This window comes from Rissa tridactyla, chromosome Z (genome assembly GCF_028500815.1).
Source record: "Rissa tridactyla isolate bRisTri1 chromosome Z, bRisTri1.patW.cur.20221130, whole genome shotgun sequence".
Taxonomy (NCBI): domain Eukaryota; kingdom Metazoa; phylum Chordata; class Aves; order Charadriiformes; family Laridae; genus Rissa; species Rissa tridactyla.
In genome coordinates, this window is record NC_071497.1 from 70,159,427 (window position 1) to 70,180,503 (window position 21,077).

Here is a 21,077-nt window from a genome sequence, read left to right on the forward strand (position 1 = left end):
AGTGTTCAACAACTCATCACACAAGACTCAGTAATCTTATAAAATCTGAATGCAATGATAAAATGTTCAGATTAAACCTCTGATGACAGACTGTCGATGGCCAGCTGGGGTGACTCCGATGTCAGCAAGAGCTGCTGTATGGAACCAGAGCCCTGCCTTTGCAAAGTGCAACCTAGTGGATATTCTGTACTTAGAAAATGGGGCAAAATATTCTGCAGCAAAGTTTAAGTGACTTATAGGCAAAGAGCAGTTTGAAAACAAGACGTGTTCATCAGATCAACTAGGAAACAGTAGAAAGCCACTGCTAAGACAGCCAAGAAAGTAAAGGCAGCGAGACAAGTACGGATCTGTATCTGGAAAGGCTGGGCCATCACATTACACCCTCAGCAGGAATAAACCTAACGTGGTGATTGCTAAGCTGGGGGCAACCCTCCCAGGAGAGATGGTGTGCCGTGGCCCAGCAGAGACGCTGGGCAAGGCTGGTTTGGTGGGCAGCGTGGAGAAGGAGCATGCAGGAGCACCTCTGCGCTCAGCTGTCGAGCAACATGGAAAGCGCTGACAACATTAATATGTGGGAGAGTGCGTGGCGAGAGGAAGGGTGTCGTGTTGGGGTGTCCAGGGGCTCCGTGCACATCCTAAACTTCTCTTACCAGCCTGCTAGAAAAAGTGCAAGAATGATAGAAAAGAAAGCCAAAAAATAGAGGATGGGGATGTAGGAGTGTTAATTTAGAGTAAAAAGAAATTACATGGTATTGTTATTACAGGTCAGAGCTTTCTGACCTGACCAGACTTACCACACCTTTGTGTAGTTTATGGTTTGCTGTTGGTGAGTTTTAGTAAATAATTATTTCAGTTGTATTACTCACATTTTAGTGTATGTTTCAAATTCATAGGCTGACATGTTGTGTCATTTATAAAGTCATCTGTGTTGTTCCATTATTCATATGGTGAACTACAGCTAGGCGTTGTGTTTAACAAGGTACTAGCTAAAAAAAATAAATTATTAAATGTAAACTCTTCTTGGAGAGACTGTATAATAGTAACTACTGTAAGAGGTACACATTAGGCTTGCTGTGCACTAACAGTTTTCTTTCTCAAAGTACCTTAACATAGTAAAATAGCCATGTTAAAATAGAATTAATTAATTAACTATTTAGTATTAATTTATTCGCTAAAAAAAATGGGAAAAAATCAGTCTAGGCACAATGTCCCCTCATCAGCTGTTCATCATTATACCTGATAGCGTTAAAACACAAAGTCTAACTTGATCATGTATGAATCCTGAAAAATTTTACCCATCAAAAGCAAGTGTTATTTTAAATAATATTTTGGAAATAAGCAAAAGTCAAAGAATGCAAATAGGACCATGAAAGAACATTTCTTTCTTACCGTTGTTTCCCTTTTCTGATATTATTTGTATGCCTTTTTTGTCTTTCTATTTTCAGTCTCTCGCTATTTTATAGACTATCCTTAGAGATCTGTAGAGTCTTTTGAGTATTCAGAACTGTGTGTAAATTATCTTTGTGGGTATGCAAGCATACACTCACTGTTCATAACAATGATAGTCATGTTTTTAGCAAACGTTGAACACAGTTACAAAAATAGAATAATTTAGCATCTGCAATTTCTGCTCAAGGTAGTGTTATGTACTAAACCAAGTAAACATAATACTTTACAAGAGAAGGTATTGTATGCAAATCTCCAAAGTAGTTTCTTTAAACTGGTAGTATTTTTGTGTCTACATGAAGATTTATCAGGCAACTGAATTCTTAATTTCTACTGGCAATTTTTGAGACAAATTATGAAGACTACAATTCTGTTGTGTTCTTTCTACCTGCCCAGGCATTGGTTCTTTCCTGGCATTTAACTTTTAAAATCCCAAAAGAGGTCTTTTATGTGATTTTGAGTGACATTAAGATTTTACCTATAGAATTCATTTGCACTTCCCTGAAAAACTTTTCTGTAATGCAGTTCAAATAGCCATATAATTTTAAAAATCATGTGTCAATATTGTGAAACATTGACTAAGACTTCAAATCATTGATATGTCATTATCACAATAGTTTATTCACATATATACTTTTAGATGTTATTTCTTTGATTTTTATGTGTATTTGTGATTATGATATATGAATGATTTTGTCATATTTGCTATTACCAGGATTTTCAAAGGAGTAAATGGATTTTTTGTGTTTTGGACTTTAAGCGTGCAGCTGATGAAGAGTTCTGACTTGCACACAATATTGTGCATTAATCATCTGCCTTGACTTGTACTGGCAGTCTTGCTTTTTTTTAATAAGGATTGCCCTTTGAAGTCTTCTTTTAGATTACTATAAAAAGCAAAATTTAGATTCTAATACAGTATGGAATTTTACGTATTTTATTCACAGCTTATATTTAATCTTAACAACTCAAATATATAAACATCAAAATGTAATGATTATGCCTCATAAAAAACATTTTGGGGCTTTTTAAAATGAAGGTATCACATGCTATTAAAAGGAAGCATTGTGAATCAATTTGGTCTCAGAACTTTTATTCCACAGGAAATTTAATACAATGACTTTCATTTTCAGTTGCTTGCCCATTATTTCTATGTTTGGAAGATTAACCTCAACAGCCTCAGTAAGATACCAACTTAAATTCCCCAGGAGAAATATTCCTCATTATTTCAGTTGTTTGCTATTAGATCATTATGTTGCTGTATTATAATTAGGACAATTGCTTTGAAGCTCAGATATGCGGCAGTGTCACTTTTGGGGAAGGCATCCTGTAAAAAGAACTGGTGATTTAATAATGTTAATGAACCATCCCCTTATATCTGAAACTGATCCTCTGGAGGGTTTAGGGTGATGTAAGAGAAAACTTCTCCTTTTATTCTCACACTTTAATTTGCTTCCCAAACCTGGTTCTGGCTGAGACAAGAGAAGCTCTGTGAAGTATTTGCAGCCTGTCATGACATACAGATCTAGTGAAAACAAAATCACCAAGAGAATTGTTTTACAGAAACAGTAGTTTCAGATACAGTTTTTGTACACATGCAAACTTTCAAGTTTCTGTATACGTCAAATCTTCTGGTGCTTCTCTTACTATCAGAAAGTGTCTGATTTCAGTTCATATTCACAGCGTTTGGACATGAAAACCGTGACTACCTTAAATAAAAAAATAACAAAACCGAATGAAGTTTAGGAAAATATTGAGATTGAAAGAGGTTTGTTACATGTGTCCTGTTTGTACAATGTTGATTGTAAAAACATGTTGTTTCAGGATATGCTGTTACTTTCTATGTATTTATAGGTACTTCCTGCAGTGTATCCACTTTGCGTTTGTTCATTTCTATTAGATTTCCATGTTGGATTGGGGAGTCTGGGAGTCCGGATTGTGTCCCACCATTTTCGATGGCGGGTGCAGCCAGGGCACTGTCCTGTTCCTCTCTTTTAAATACATATCTCAGAGGAAAAGACTTAGTGTGCTGCAGTGTGTGGTAATCTCTGAAGTTATGCTTTAAAAATGAAAATCAAAAGGGTTCAGGGTTTTGAGAGTTCAGTGATCAATAACGTTGTAAAACAATTTTATCAAACATGGCACTTTTTGTGAAGACTCTGGTACTTCCTAAGGTTCTCCCTAAATTTTCTCAGCATTTTTGATGCATTTTATGGTGGATTTCTTTATAAATATATGTCTGGTATTTATTGTTTTAGTTCACATTCATTAAGCATGAAAACTGCTTGTGTAAGTATATTAAAACTGGGGAACATAGACTTCACAAGCTGATATGAATGCCTAAAAATGCAGTCAGGTATCTGATTTTATGCCCTTATATTTGAAATACTGTAGGCAGTGATATTTTTTAGGATTCACGTTGCTCGCTCTGCTGCCCTTTTCAGCGGTGTGGGAGTCCCTGCCTTGGCCTTTCTGTGGGCAGATGAGTGATGATGAATAACTTATTTCTTGCCGCCAGAGTACATCTGCACATTAATATGAGAAACAGTTCCTCTCGCTCAGCTAGTAAGAAAAAATGATAAATGATATTTTGAGCCATTTAGAGACTGGCTGTATCTTCAAGCTGCCTTCTTTGTAAGATATAAATACTTATAAAAGATAATAAATGAAATGTTCCTTCTAGCTCAGTGCCACTCACAGAGGTCTCCAGCTTGAGTTCAGTGATGCTGACACTTGAGATACTTGGCCCATCCAGAAGCTTGAGCTGAAGGTCAGGCAATGCTGATGCTTGAAATAATGCTGAAATGGAAACAGAGCTTTACTTCAAGCTGACAAAACTCTCGATCTCTGTGCTCATCTATAGTTCTAGTATTTTTTGCCATATGGTAACTCTCAGTTTGGTACTATGACTTAAGGCAAAGAGCTTCAGCTAAATTTTGTCAGAGAGGCAGGCCGTTAGTATTGCATGTTTGTGTCTTTCTGACAGCTGTGAATGGCTTTTGTTTGTTTGTTTCTACTTTGCTTCAGTTAAGGAAGATAAAAGCTTAGTCTAATAAGGTACTTTCTGTCATCAATATAAGTGATAAATGAGACCTCCACCTCTATAGAAACACAGGGAAAATTAGCACTGTGTTTTTTATTTCATGATCCTGAGGCTTGTCACTCTTGGCTTGTTTTCTTCATAGTAGAACTAAAGTGATTGCTCCTCTCTATTTATATGTCAAGACAGGTCAGACACATTAATGACAACAGGATAATAAAAACACACGTTTTGTCAGTGAAGTCATGCCCTCTGTATGAGAGGTAATATATTAGTTTGGCATTCGCCAATTTACAGTACAAAATACATATCACAGAATTTATATACAGTAAATAAATTTTTCTTCCCGGTTATATGTGACCTTTCCAAGGCTTGCCTAAATCTTCCTTCAGCAAAGTAGTTTTATTAATGCTTTCAGGTTTAACCTGGACATAGTGCACTGTCACATTTATATGTTGTTATGCTGTTCTTTTTGCTCCACAGAAGCTAGCTTCCATTTGTATGTGCCTTGATTTGTAGTAAATGGAACTTCTATTATAAAACCTAATGTCAGATTGACTCCATCTAGAAAATAACAATTTTTAAAGGTCACATAAAATAGGCCATTCTCAGCTCTTTTATCTGGATATGTTTGATTAAAAATAATTTGTTCTGTTTATTAAATCACTGGTGTTTTCCCTTCAGGGCTAACTAAACCAGAAGCAGATCTTTGCGTTTGTCATCAGCTATAAAGTCACAAATACAACTAGATTAAATAGTGCTATATACCTGTCCCCACTACTGAATTATCAATGATGAATTATTTATCATAAAATTAAGCACACACATCAGGAGCCAGTTGAGTGTAAAATGTTACCCTGAGGGCATAGCCAGGCATTTCAATCAATGAACGTTTATACCTACTTCTGGAGATGTATTTCCAGTGTAGTGTGTAGTAACCTGCAACTCCCAAAGAAATTGTCTTTGGATGGAGTTGGATCAGACCCATAGTATCCCAAGTGATATTTACAAAGAATGTCTTTTGAAATCGATTTGTAGAATATAAAATGGCTAAACAAAAAGCCATGATTGCCTTTCATTGTTTAGAGTAGGTTGGGAGATAGATGTTCAAAAAGAGGCATTCTGCTCTCCTCCCCCTTTTATATTATTTTATTTTCCGTGGAGCTTTGTTACAACCACTATCTTAAAAGTGAACATTTAGCTCAAGTAGGAAAATTTGGATCCTACGGTTTATAATCTCTGTCTAGTTGGTGCTCTGAGGGATAAACCTAATGATTCTGGACTAACCCAGAGGTTGAACCAAAAACCCCTCATCATTTTTATACCTGTAATTTTGACCTCTAGCTAGCCTGGAGTTCCAGCGTTGCCCTCCGTACAGCTTTCAGCATGCTTTCCAGAGCCTCCATGCACGTGTGCAGCTCTTTCTGTCTCCCCACTGTGGCTATTTAACATTCCAGACCCCACACAGCTCACTTAGTGTGAGTGTCATTTCATGTTGCCCAAGGCATGATGCAAATCCTAATTTGAAGATTAAACCCAGGCTAGCTTTGTGATACTGAGCAACTTTAGTGCTTCTGAGGGGTGGAAGAGAAGAGGTGTCTGGATGAACTCAGTGATGTGAGAACCAAATAAATCTTCTAAGAAGTCCTAAGACTTACTTTTAAAAAAAAGAATAAATCAAAATTAGTTTCTGATACTTTATATAAATCAATTTTTTATATAAACAGAACCTAAAAGTCAAACTGAACTAAAAATCACAACTGGACAAATATTACATGCCAATTATCAGAAGACAGAAGAGATAGCCTATGCATTCCACGACAGCATTTCAGCAGATTTTGTGTTTGCTTATTTAAACTATATGTATGGCACTATTAACTTAATATGACAGCCCTCAAATACTATTAAGCAAGTGAGTTGATAAGACTGGAACAGTTTTTCTGTCTCAGGCTCAGAAATCAGAGTTAGCAGGGCCAATTTAAAGTATATGCTCCATTATAAATGTGAGGAAGCAATAATCTGCTTCCTGCTTCACATGTTGGAATAAAAGGAGTAATTAATAAAGTGAGTAAAAACTGAGATAAAACATGTGAACTCTGACATCTTCAGCAATTTCTTATTCTCTGTGAGCAATATTTTGTCAAAACGTTAGACACTGTTAATCTGTGGTTACATTTCAGCCATTGTCAGAGGCATTGTCAGCTCTTTAAGCAAAATTTTAAGGTTTCCAGGGTATTGAGAAAAGGTTACGAAAACAATATAGGAAGAAAGTATGAGTTCTTAGAAGTGAGTTGATAAACTAAATTTATTATTAATCATGATTTTGAAGAATATGGAAAATATGAAAAATTACAGTATTATAGCCAATCCTCCTGCAAACAAACCATGATAGTACTAAAAAGGATCATGTGTAATTGAAATGAAACTGAGTAGTAAGCAAAAAGGACAGATATCTATAAATCTTTCCTATTATGTGAAATAAAAATGTGGAAAGAGTTAGTTCTCAGGGGAATTTTAATTTTTTCTCAGCTGCAGTAGTCTCATGTCACTCTAGTAATTTTTTTGAAATGTGTTGTCCAAAATTTCTACCTTCTGCTGGTTAAATTGAATTTTTAGGTATGAAATTAGGAGTAAAAATAAAGTGGCCAGATTTTCAAATGTGTTTTACAGCCACAATTCCTGCTTATTTGCATGGCATTTGTGGATGGCAAGCGTTTAATGATAACCAAGCTATTTATATTAATTACCTGAGTAACGGGTTTTGGAGCCTAACTTCAGTTGCATGCAAATGTTTGAATTATTTTTGTTAGGAATATTATATTGATAAGACAGCCATTCAAACAGCGAGATTTGACCACACATCCGTACTGCAATATCAAGGTAAATCGATTTGTGGTCTTCCTATATTTCTTCCTATCCCACTGAAGGACCAGCTGACGGGCAAGCCACCATCTGCTGACATGAGTGGCATTAGCTTTCTGTCCTCCAGTTCCTCTCTTAACAAACTACACTTCACACATCTCCTAGGCGTTTTAATAAGGTTTAGTTCATTAACACAGGAACTGTACTTTGTGATTGCAAAAAGAAAATGCTATAAAAATGTGACTGCTCTTGTTTCAATGTATCACAATCAATTCCTGAAAGGAAGAACATAAAATATTAAACACAGAATCATAGAATGTGTTGGGTTGGAAGGGACCTTTAAAGGCCATCTAGTCCAACCCCCCTGCAGTAAGCAGGGACATCTTCAACTAGATCAGGTTGCTCAGAGCCTCATCCAGCCTGGCCTTGAATGTCTCCAGGGATGGGGCCTCCACCACCTCTCTGGGCAACTTGTTCCAGTGTCTCACCAACCTCATTGTAAAGAACTTCTCCCTAATGTCTAATCTAAACCTGCCCTGCCCTAGTTTAAAACCATTGCCCCTCGTCCTGTCGCTACATGCCCTCGCAAACAGCCCCTCCCCAGCTTTCTTGTAGCCCCTCTTCAGGCACTGGAAGGCTGCTGTAAGGTCTCCTTGGAGCCTTCTCTTCTCCGGGCTGAACAACCCCAACTCTCTCAGCCCGTCTTCACAGCAGAGGTGTTCCAGCCCTCTGATCGTCTTCGTGGCCCTCCTCTGGACCTGCTCCAACAGGTCAATGTCCTTCTTGTGCTGAGGTCTCCAGAGCTGGACGCAGTACTCCAGGTGGGGTCTCACCAGAGCAGAGTAGAGGGGCAGAATCACCTCTCTGGATCTGCTGGCCACATGCAATATGTGCCTTCAGTCCACAGGGTAGTTTGGGTATTAGTTTTAAAAAGACAACACATCCCCCCTTTATATGTAAGTATGTCAATACAGTACCATGAACAAATATTATTATTCACTTGCAATGTATGCTTTGAGGATTTAAAAGTGTTTTTTTACATAAGTTCCTTTTAGGAGAAAAAAACCTCAGCTTTTATTTACTGGAGAGAGAACATGCAGAGATGTTGAAAAGGTTTTTAGAATATTTTCCTAAGATTTATCTTCTGAAGTTATTTTCTTTAATACAGAGTTACCACAGTTATTAGAACAGGCTACACAAATAGTAGGCTATATAAGCAAAAGATGAGCCATGAAAGTACGGTATGGTTGAAATGCTGATACAATGTTTCCATGTTAAGCAATCCAGATAATATCCAGAATATGTTCTTGCATTTTTAATTATACTGACCCTGAATGCTAATCGAAAGGTTTCAGAAATGATGGAAGGTTGCAGTGTTGTATGCAGACTGTTGCAGTAATTTCTTTTGCTGTATTTGGTTTCACATAAAATTTTCAACATGTTATTGTGCTTGTACTACAAGGCCATTTCTGCAGAGGCACATTACCCATAAAGAGGCTTTGAAGAAATACGATAGTAATAGTTACACAGTCATACCATAATACCACTGTGACAAGTCCTTGCAGAGCCCAAACTGAACGGCAGACCTCTTTGGTTCAGCAAGGCCCTTTAGGTTGAACTCACTGCTCCAGCTCTTTGGTTTGAATTTTAGTCTCCCCTTGCAAGGTCTGCAAGGCTCTTTTGGGAAGCCTTACTGAGCTGTCACACAGCCTCCTGGGGTAGGCAGGGAGCGATACATGCATAAGAGCTATGCAAGATCTTAAAAATTATGAAATAAATACCTTTGCAAATCTATCCAGATGCTTTTTTTTTTTTAAGAGCACATTACCCCATTATGTAATTTTAAAACTTGAAATGAAAATGTACCATCACAAAATGCTCTAAAATCTTGGAAATTCCATATCAAGATATGAGCTATGCAGACCATCTCTGTAATCTGGAGTGATGCCCAAAAATGGTCTCCATCCAAGTGAAAAAGCCATAGAATTATCATTTTTATGCAGCTATGATCACAGGATATATGCACAATCTGTCATGGTGTCTAAGCCCATAGTTACAGAGGCAGAACAAGGATTCAGGAGCCTTGGGTATATGCAAGTGCTGTTTTTAGGACTCTGGGGAGTTTTGGAGAATCAGATCTTCCCCTGTGTATCACATACACCTAGGTGCATCTTTTCAGAAAAGTTATCTTTCTACGTATAGAAACTAAGATGTCTGTGCTTATTTTGGCCCTGATTGTCATATTTGTGACCCATTTTTTAAAAAACACTCAGTATCCGATGCAGTGAATTATTCTGAAAATCTTAAGCCTAATGGGAAACTTGAGGCAGCATGAAAACAGTGGGTGGGAACTGTGATTTTTTTGTCCATCCATGGTGTGATAACTTGCTTTTCTAGAGCAACTGAAAATTCCTGAGGAAGTTGTGATCTCTGTGTAAAATATGTATTGTTTCTGTCTGGTGTTCTGCACTTTTTCAAACAAATATTCCAGGGGAAATCTTGCTTTCTCTGACAAAACTGCAACTTTCATGTAATCAGGAATTCATCTGCACTTTGCGGTTCTAATATAATAACCATGTGGGTAAAGTGTAACCTGAATGAGTGTTAGTGATCCAAAACAGTAGTAATCCTTGCTGTTTTTTCTAGTTCTTTAAAATAAAATTGTTTCAGTTCACATCTGCTCTCTCAGTTCATATCATGCTACTGAATCTGTATCTATTGAAATAGCTGGAATGTAAATACATTTCTTAAGAAGACACATGCAATGATGACACTTTACTGCTTATTTCCATTTACAGTATCTCCTAAATATCAGTGTCATCTCCTCAATTTTGGCAGTAGCTAGATGATATTTGGATAAGACATGACATTTTGAATAATGTTACAAGCATCTGTTTCCAATGTCTGTTAAACTGGAATTTGAAATGTATTGTCTTAAAATGCCCTAGAATGAAAAAAAGTTTTGCACATAAAGTTAATGTCTGAGGTATGCTTCTACTATGCAGGTTTTGCATTTTGGGACTCAGAAAGAACACCGTCATTTTCAAACAAGAAAAAACTCCCACTAACAGAAAATGATGTTGAAAGACACCATAACACGCTCTCCGTATTTGCACTTGCACTCATTTACAATGTGGTTACTTCATCTCTGCCTTGAGTTTTGATATGTAAAAGTATACAAACATTCCCCCTTTCGTATGTGAGTTCTTTCATTTACAAATGCAAAACATCATGTGGAATATGCCTGTATACCTCTAGCAATCTGACATTTTCAGCACTAAACCCTCTGATTTCTATAATTAATTTAAATAATATTTTCTACTTAAAATTCCATGAGAAACCAACTGGACATTCTTCGTCTTGTAAATGGAAATCCTGCATAGTGATAATTATGTGTGTTAAAATGTAATATACTTATCTTGAGTTGACTGAATTGTGTACTTTGTGCCTGTATTTGTAGTTTAGAAGTGTTTTAAAACCAGAAGAAAGGTTCCAAATGCAGTGTTTTTCTCCGTACTATTTGGCAGCTGACTACTGCTGGTCATGCTACTTCTGTTCAACAAATTTTCCCATGGCAAACCTGAAAATGTTGGTTTTAAGAGTATATGTGGGATTTGCTGTTAAGACACTTTTTAGATGCCAACGTTCTTTGTCTAAGAATGGAGGAATATGTTGAAATCCAAATGATTATATTACTTTGATATAAACTTAACTACTAGAGGTATAGCAGCCATACGATTCTCAGTATTTTGGGAAAACTGCTAATGATTAAGAGTGATGAACTACTTTTTTGTCATTTTGCTTGGTGAATTGGTATGTGCAAATTGGATTAATAGTATAGAAATAGAAGTCCAAAAATATATTTAAAGTACTTATATTGTTTCTCCACTCTGATTTTGGTGCTTTTAAGACGGTAAGGAATGTGAAGATGAATCTTTTTTAAATGGGTCATTGAATTTGTATCTCCCACAAATTTGTGAGTATTTAGACACCAAGTTCACAGACAAGTAATAGTCTCACTACCTTTACCAAGGTCTTTTTTTAATTTGGGAGACTTGCTTCCATTGAAAGGAGTTGAAGACTTTAAAAAAACACTTTTGCTGGTGACTTCTTACCCCAAATACGCCTTTTACAAGAGCTTATATGGCTTATATGGCATGCAGGCATATAAGCATATATGGTGTACAGCTAAGAGTCAGGTATGTCAGCATAGCGTTCTGGCCAAATTACTGTGCCCAAATTAATCCTTTTTGCTGAAAATCTCAGCTTTTTTAGAAGGTCAGGATGATACTTTGTTGCCTTTAACCTACCTGATGAGAATTAAATGGTTTACATTTCTGACTTGCATCACGTACATCACCTGTAATTTTTGCCCACAGATTTTCCACATGACATATGATCTGGCCAGTGCTGTGGTGAGAATCTTTAATCTGATTGGAATGATGTTGCTGCTGTGCCACTGGGATGGTTGTCTTCAGTTTTTAGTACCATTGCTCCAGGATTTCCCACCAGATTGCTGGGTGTCCCTAAACGGTATGGTTGTAAGTATTGTTCATTTTTCATTGTGCTTTCTAAACATTTTTTTCTAAACAGTTAGACTTACATGTATAAATAAACGCCTAGTAATACACTGCCCTGCAATTTATTCAGGTTACTTTAGGGTTTTGTTGGCTGGCTTGCTAATGAACCAAAGTGGGGATTTTTTGTAGCCCTCATCACCAATAAAATGATATTGACTCATTGTTAGTAAATGAGCCAGAAAATACTTTCAGTTTTAAGGTCATTTCAATTCATTAACCCTCGTTCCCTCAAAAAAAACACCAAAAAAAATTTGGAAACACTCACTTCAGCACTGATTTCAATTTAGGCTGTAGTTTCAGAATGCTCCTGAAGGTATATTAGCAGTGATTGTTTCATCTAATATTGTCCTCAGTTTTTTTGTAAATAACTTCTCAGGCATCTCGTGATCCCTTTACCAAGTTGTTCCCAACATAACAATCAACATAAGTTTTTTTTCTAAGTAAAATAAGAGAGATAGATATACTTCTATATACTTTTGTGTGTGAACAGACTGTTCAGGGACGAAATGTGGCTGTGCCTTATTTATAAGGAAGGGTAATGATCTTCTGCTTGCTTGACATGTGCCTTAAAGATCAATGGCTGTGAAAAATCAAGTCATTTTTATCAAGTCAGATAATGAGGTAACACATGGAAGATTTTCATAGGAAATACACTGAAAAAGTTGTTGAAATGTGCCTATACCAAAAAGAAAAAGCCCCAAGCAACTGGAAATGTGTGTCTTTCCAGTTTTTACAATTTTAGAATCCATAAAACAGCACCTTTACTGTAGATGGGCATCTTGTTCAGTCACACATATTTCTATTGCAGAAACATAACAGTATTTGTTCCTTTAGGAACGTGATATTGCACATTACTGTGGGAGCTCGTTGACTAAGGTTGTCAGTCAAACAGACAAGTATTTGCAGTCATCGAGCAACATCTTTAATGATAAGCAGCGTGTTTGCTGACACCTCATTGTGCAGCTTTCCTAAAAAAAACATAGTGACATATCTTCAAAAATGGGATTGCTACAGTAAAAGTAGGTCACCAGGATGCTGACTGGCATGTCTTTGCATTCCACTGCATTCTTGGTTCTGCTTTGTAACATCTTCCATTCACATTTCCAAAGGGTACATTTTCTACCAGAATGTTAAAGATATGGATGAAAACCATGCTAGAAAGTGAAAGGAAGCCTCAGATTACACTTAATTGAAGTATTTAACTTTTAAAGAACACTGAATTATGAAATTCTCTCTCTTCCGTAAAAAGAACTACATTTAACCTTAGCAGGCTGTGCACACGGCACATGCTCAGGGGAGACCCTTCTTTCTGCCTGCCCACACTCAGTTCTTTTATGGAGACAATACTTCCTCCTTACTGGCCAGTTTCTTTTCTTGGAAAGATCCTTTTTTGAAAGTTGCACCTTTTTCTTTTTTCCTTTTTCTTTTTTTCTTTTTTTTTCAGTTTGGCAACTGAATCTGTTGCTATTAAATGAACATTGTGAGGAGATGTGAAAACTGAGCAAGATTATGTCCTATGGCAAGGGCTGTGGACTGCCAGCCTGCAATCAGGAGCATATCTGTTGGGGGAAACAACTAGACCTTTCTTCTGTCCCCATTGTGATGTTATGAGACATTTCCTGACTGCTTTCCAGGCCCTGGAAGTGAATTCTTTAGCCCCAAATACAGTCAGAGAACCAATCATGGAATATCAGTCCTCTGAAATAGATAGAATAGAAGGATGATGATGGTGATGATGGTTCTGTGCTTTGTTGGTGTAATCAGAGTCTAACCAACCGCTGACTTTGAAATTTGGAGGGGCTTCATGTTCCCAATATTGTAAGAGCTTTGGGAAGCGGGGTACCTTGCTCCCGTGTATATGGTAGCACGTAACAATTTAATCTACTCTGAATTTAAAAATTTTTGTTACTGAAATGACTGCACCTAATACTGGTGTTTCGACTCAATGCTGTTGGGACACAAAGTCAGAGAAGAATATTATTATTTCTTCTGCCCTTAAGTTCTTTGTGAACTGGTAGTGATGACCATCGCAAAAGGCCAATATTGTCAAGAAGAGGTGGTCTTTCCCTAGCCTCAGCTAATGCCCCTTTCTTGTCAAAGTATTCCCTTCTACTCAGGTTTTAGTCAGAGATTTTAGCAGATTTGTAGGTAAAGGTAACTCCTTGCATCTGCATACAGTTGCAGTTTTGTTCAGATTTCTGAGTCAATTAATTCTTAAATACAACTGCTCTAAGAAAGGGAAAATTGCCCCTCTTTGAATTTCAGTCTTTTTTTGAGTAGGGGATGGTTTGCGTGAGCATTTCCTGGGTTTCAGACTTTGTCTCCAAAGTACATTCCTCAAAATGACGTTGTTACAAGGGCTAACCTCAGGCTAATGCACCAATTTTGCTTTGAAGTAAAATTTTAACACTTATTCATGGTGATCATTGGCTTGAAGACTTATTCAAGCCAATGTGTGCTCAGACAGAAGAAGTTAGTTTTCCAATATGCAAGTCAGTTGCGAGCATTTGCAGATAACCTGATGCTAAAGGAAGTAAGGATATCATGAGGATGACATGCTGTCTCCTCAATTGACACAGCCCAGCATACTTTTCCAGCCCATAGTTCCCTTCTGTCTTGCACATTAGTTGCTTCAGGCTACAGAGTGCAAGAACTTCTTCTAAAAGCCTCTCCTGAAAGCCGTTTCTTTTGTACGAGCTGATATGTGAAATTATTCAAATTCCACAGGCATTCTCATGATTTTACTTCATAAACACCATTAAGAAAAATAACATAGGTTAAATTTAATGTCACAAAGGAATAGGATAATGAACCCAAGCTCCATCTTGCTTACTGCTTCTCTGAACAATGCAACTGAATGCAATTAAAGCAAAACAAATCTTTGTCTTTGAAAGGATGATAAAAATGTCATAGTGCATCATGAGGTAGACTATGAAATGGAAAGCCTTCTCTGTAAAAGAGTTTAAGATCACCACTGTTTATTACTGCACGAACCTACAACCTGAGTAGTTCAACAAAAATGTTGAGATCACATTGGGATATTATTTTCAATAATAATAACAATAACGAACCCATTTTGTATATGTACTCTCAGATTGACCTTCGTGTCCAATTTCTAATGTTGGCATTCATGATGCTATGAAATGAAAGCCAGAGCCGGCATCTTCCGTTAATTTTTCTAAATGTGATCCCACTTGACCACTTCTGTATCTTTACTGCCATTTGATTACACTGACTTTATTAATGCTGAGTTAGTATTGACAAGGCAGGATCTTGTGCTCTTCCAGAATATCAATGCACTTTTCTTTAGAAATAAGCAAACCGGTAAATATAATTTAAAAATAAGCAGCAGCTGGTTTTTTTTCTGCTCACTTGCAGTCATTTTCCAACCAATCCATTACAGACAAAATAACAGTCAATTACATCTGCGAGGGTATATGGCTCTTTGATGCCATTCCTAGCTTTTGTTAACACTAAGGTTATGAGTTTCATTCCTAAATAAAGGTCTTTTCTGAAGAAGTTTCACAGACTTTCCTAATGATGCTGCCTAATTTCTCCTTGGCTCAGAAAGCCTATTATCCACATCTTGTTTGATTTATCCTCAGCTTTCTGATCTGCATTGCTTCAGACTAGTGTACTTCCATAATGACTCATAGACCAAACATTGTTATCATACCTCAGAGTTTGAGCCAGTAGGTTTTCAGAAAATTAGGAGTAGAACTTGCAGCTGAAACCAGGGAAGGCACAAGAAGAGAAAAGCACAGTGATCCTCTCCTAGAGTCACACTGCACAAACCGAGATTCTGCATTTTGCATTTGGTTTCAGCTGCAGTGAATTACAGAAACACAGTGTGTAAGTCCCAACTGATGAACGGTTATAGCAAGGTCTTATATGGGATGGTGTTTCTAGGCAGGTAGAGATGAGAGATGACATTTTTGCCACTGATGCCATCTGGCCATCTAAGCACGACTGCCTGCAATAAAGCATCCCTTGCAGTAGATGATTAGTTTTTGTTGTGTTGGAGGATTGCTCTGGCTTTTCGTGTCCCTATGGCAAAGACTCAAAGGCACATTAGTCCTTAAAGTAACAGTATCTGAAGATCCCTAACCTGTATTTTCATGTCTATATTTGCAATAATTGTTTGTGTGGTTAGGAAAATAAGGTCCTTTAAGCAAGGTATGTACCTGACATTTTCAGATTTTTCACATATAATGTTCCCTTAGTGAGATAAAAATCTAGCAGAGAAGTATAGAATGTAACTTGAAGAGTGAGTTTTTTAAAAGCCAAAAGGGATTGTAAAGCTTTTGGAAAAGGCTTGCTTTGCTGGCATTTCTCATGGCAGTCAGACGATGTTTGCTCAGTAAGAACCCTTCACATACTCTTGTTTCTTTGTTTTGGCGTTTCCTTAGCGTCCTTGCAGCTGGATTGTTTGCAGCTCTTGGGGGTTTTTAGGTTTTGGATTTGGTGAAGTGGGATTTTGCATTATATTAACTCCCCTCTGTGTCACATCATTTCCTCAGGGGCAAAGGAAAGCAGACATTAGACTTCAGATCTTCATCTCTGACAGTATCATCATGGCTAGGAAAAGAATTTGGGGATTTCCGCTGTAGAGTCTGAAAGTCCCTCTCATAAAATCAATTACTTAAATGAATAGGGAATTACAGAATCACAGAATGATAGGGTTGGAAGGGACCTCTGGAGATCATCTAGTCCAACGCCCTGCCAGAGCACGGTCACCTAGAGCAGGTTGCACAGGAAAGTGTCCAAGCGGGTTTTGAGTATCTCCAGAGACAAATTGATAGGGAAGTTCAGAAATGCAGGAGATGGTAAGGATTTATAATGTTCTAAGAACTATGCTAACATATATATAATATGCACAAAAACTATTTAGTAATAACACACTGAACTTTAATTCTCAACATTTCTTAGTAATGAACACCATTTTCAATTACACAATCACCTGTTTTTTTTCCGTAAGTAGTTCTCTGCTTTACTCAACGGAGCTCAAGGAATGCATTATAGTAATTTAATGTATTATTCATCATTGGGTTTTCTCCTTTTTGATAATGCATCAGTTTAGCACCTTCTTCCTTATAGTTGACCAGTAGGGCAGCTAATTTTCTCATGACGTTTTTCGGCATATAATCATTGTATGATAATCATCACTTAGAGCTTCACAAATCTTTTTGAGTACCTTTCTATTATACGGCAAGATATTGTAGAGCCACATTTAAAACATTACACTCCTCTGCCTTCATTTGCAGTGCTGAGTAGTAAAGGCTTATGTAAATCAAATCCCACAATCTTATATTGGGCGATTAGAAAATATGGAACATATGGGAATCATCTGATTACTAGAGGCACTGAGGATCTCATGAGGTGTACTACTACTCTAACGTATTTTGTACTCATGTATTTATATTCATGTATGTCTGGTTAGTTATAGCAAATGCTTCTAGGAACATATAAAAGATTGAAATTATCTATCAATCAGAGGTGGACTGTGATCAAAATAAAGAGAACTGCCCAACTCAGATAAGTGCTCTATTTACAATGCAATTTGGAAAAATGGTAATACCAATAACAACAACGTGTAACTGACATTCTTAGGACTAAGGCAGCCATATTTGGGGGATCTACAGCGAATAATAATATCCCTTCTAGTATGTGCAGCTGTTCAGAAATCAGTTATTGCTCTCTCACACGGCACTGACCTAGTCACTGAGGTTAGTCCATATCCTTCTGCATCACGATGATGAAGTAATGACCTGCTTCAGTGGGTTGGGATCAAGGCCTAAAAATATATTAGCTCAGGAGAATATATTAGTTCATGTGATTGACACTATAAGAAACTGCAGAGGAAAATTTTGTAGACACGCTAAATGACAAGGTATGTTTAATGCAGACTGAGGACACGTGTTAATTGCAATATCAAAGTTTTATGCCAAGCGTGCAAGGACCAGAGAAATGGGGTAGCTGAGGACACTGTTGATTTAACTCGGTGTGTCATAATCAATGAAGAGGAAAACAAGTCAAGTTCTCATTTTTGCAACAATTGCTGAGGCTTTAGGAAGACCACATAGGTGTTGGCTTATGCTTTTTCTGTTCTCTGACAGGTTAGCAGGTCATCCACTATTGCAGGGATGGAAAGGAAAGTAAAAATAACTTTTCCTTTCTACGTTCTTGCCTTTGGTGTAATATTCTACATAATTTTGCTGATGTCTCCTTTACTTTTGAACTGTGTATTTTTGACAGTAGATATTTGATTATTTAGATTTTGACGTACAAAATTATTATATTTCCTGTGTGTCATATTTATTGAAAATACTTCATTATTTATATCTTTTTCTGTGTATTGATTTCTACCAACAGGAAATTGATTCCAAATAATAAGGAAGTTCCTGTAATCAAACCCAGCATCTATACAGCGTGCTTTAAAAGCTATTTACATCATAGCTGCTGTTCCTTGTCCTTAAAAATGTATTCATTTGTTACATACTATTTTCTTACTGTTTCTTTTATGTTTTCTGGTTGAGATTGTATTATTTTTCGCTTTCAAGCCATGAAACACTGGTGCAAAGTAGTGTTTTTCTTCTCCTTTCTAAGTCTGAAATATAGCAGAAACAGTTTTAGATTCTGTGAATATCAGGCCTCCTTAACCTAAAACAACAAAAAATGCATTCATCTTCATGACTCTACAGTGATGTATTCTAGGGTTATCATTTTGAGCTCATTGTGTTAATACCATGAGCTAATTGAGATGTAGAACCTTCAAAGTTGAAAAATAAAGGTGCAAAATCATTTATGGGGAGGTTTAAAACTTCCTAAAAGTTTATCATTAGTAAAAGTATTCACATTATCCATGAATATTTCATTTACATCTAAGACAAAAGTGAAAACAGTCCTTCAAAGAAGGAAGAGTTGTAATCCCACAACTCCACCAATTTTGGAAATTGTTTAGCATTATGAACTCAACTACTGACATAAGCCCTGCTACCTTACTTTACTCTCACTAAAATACTTCAAACTCAATGTTGTAGTATTGATATAATTATTTAATGCTGATGGTGATAGTTATTTCAGTAGATACTGGTGCTCAGTGCTACAGGGAAAGGATTGAAATTAGGACACCTGTGTTTGTGAGTATTGATTGTAGCACTGCGTTACTGATGTGACAGTAGGTGCTGAAGAGGATGACTTCTGTAATGAATTAGTCAGCTGCCTTGTGTGCTTCTGTTTCTTTCAGATAGAAAACTGGCCTTCCTTATATGGGATAAGAATAATGGAACAATTAGAGGAAGCCTGCTAAAGCAAACTCATGTACCTAATAGATACTAACTTACTTCCACAGTTTTTCTTTGTTATCATAAGAGCTAGTATGAAATTATCAAGACGTGAATGCAAGGAGGGACTTGCCCATTTATCACCAAAATTTAATTTCCATGTTTCCCCCTCAAGAATCACCCCAACTCATTAATGCTTATACTGCAGTATATTGTGAAGGGATTTGTGGTAACTGTAAATTACAAAATATTTTATGTAAGCCTTAAACTTGAAAGAATACAAGAAACTGCACATAATATGGTTAAGTCTAATGTTGTGTTTGATAGACGTTCTAGAGAAAAATCAAAGAGATCATAATGCATGCCTTAAGCCATTTCTTTAATAAAAAATGTGAAATAAAGCAGAAACACAAGCTGGACCTGTGATATTTTAGAACCTTGTATCCCTCTCCTGCCTTAGAATGAATATTCAGGAGGAGTTGTAAGCATCTCATGGCCAAATGCAACTTCCCTATTGTAGAAGAGAGTGTTGTTCCCTTTGTTCTGGGGGAGTTGGTTCAGTCTACTTTTCTCTGCTGTGCTTTATTTCTATAAATTTAACAGTAAGTATTTATCTGCATGTGGTGGTATTCCAGGTTGAACTGGGATATCTGTGTTATTTTCTGAACAATATTCAGAACAATTATTCTGAAGTAGCTTTCCATGGGTGACCTTTTGTCCACCCGTGGACAATCACACGTCTGATTGGAATATACAAGAACTGAACCCTTGGAACATTTATGCCAGAGCAGGTTTCCCAGAATAATTCCAGATGTAGGTACATCCAGAGGAAAACTATACGTATACAGCTGTTCTTCAGCAAATCTTTCTCTTTTTCATTTCAAACCTGTAGTAATGTGCACTTATTCTTGATCTGTATGCTTTAAGGCTGTATAAAGATAATTGGCTTTGCACAAGCTGCCTATTATTGCCAAGTGGTCATTATCGGACATACCACAATCCGGTTTTCTCAAGAGCACTGATTTTACGGCCTTTAACTGAGAGGGTTTGCAATATCAAATTTAAACTTTCTACACATGGCTATTCAGCACCTGACTCATCCTAATATCTAAAGTACATGTGGAAAGAAATCTCTATTGAGATGCAATTAGGCATGAAAATTTGCCACCTGAAATTGTGCATTTAGAATGCTTGCATTTCACATTAGAAAAAAGTCAAAGCAAGATATTTTGTTCTGGGTCATGTAATTGTGAACCAAGGCACTTTAATACATCAGACACTTGTGATATTTTTTTTTTCTGTTGGCCTGTGTCCACCAGACCTACATCAGTAGTCTATAGGATCTGTAAACCGGATTCCCAAAATCCCAGAGGGAGGCAAGAAGGTATCATAGCAATGTTTTTAAATCTGGTTATTTCTCAATTTCTCCTTCCATGGAATTTTGAGTATTTCGTATTTTCACTTTAATTGAGAATGAAGCTAAAAGCTAAACAAGGAGAATTCCCTGTAGAACTGGAAGTCTTGATTTGCATCCACTACTGGTTACGAAAACATGAGAAAATAGGGATATATATGCATTATTGTTTTCTTTCATTTGTTTTAATCCACTCTTTTTCCTTAATGTTTGAACTGGTTTTGCTCATACTTTTTATACATACAAGCCGGGAATGTACGCAGCTTATTCACATTTAGGCTGCATGTATTTTGCTTGTTTTAAAAGAATAGGGTAATTTTCTTTAACATTGCTCCTTTCCCTTCTTTTTCCTGCCGTTCCTGCCTTCTGCGCATACACTCATTTGAGCAGATTCAACCTGAAGTAATTCAAATAGATGTAGAAGACTTTCAGAAAATAATGTAATTTAGTAGAAA

The 21,077-nt window shown here is 36.8% G+C and overlaps 1 protein-coding gene across 1 annotated transcript in view; it reads left to right on the forward strand.

Annotated features, from left to right (window-relative positions):
* HCN1 (hyperpolarization activated cyclic nucleotide gated potassium channel 1) overlaps nt 1–21,077 on the forward strand; it is a 202,087-nt gene that overhangs the window by 95,583 nt on the left and 85,427 nt on the right. The window contains exon 3 of the mRNA XM_054187015.1: nt 11,725–11,886. Within this exon, the coding sequence (XP_054042990.1) occupies nt 11,725–11,886 (162 nt within the window). The remainder of the gene's footprint in view (nt 1–11,724; nt 11,887–21,077) is intronic.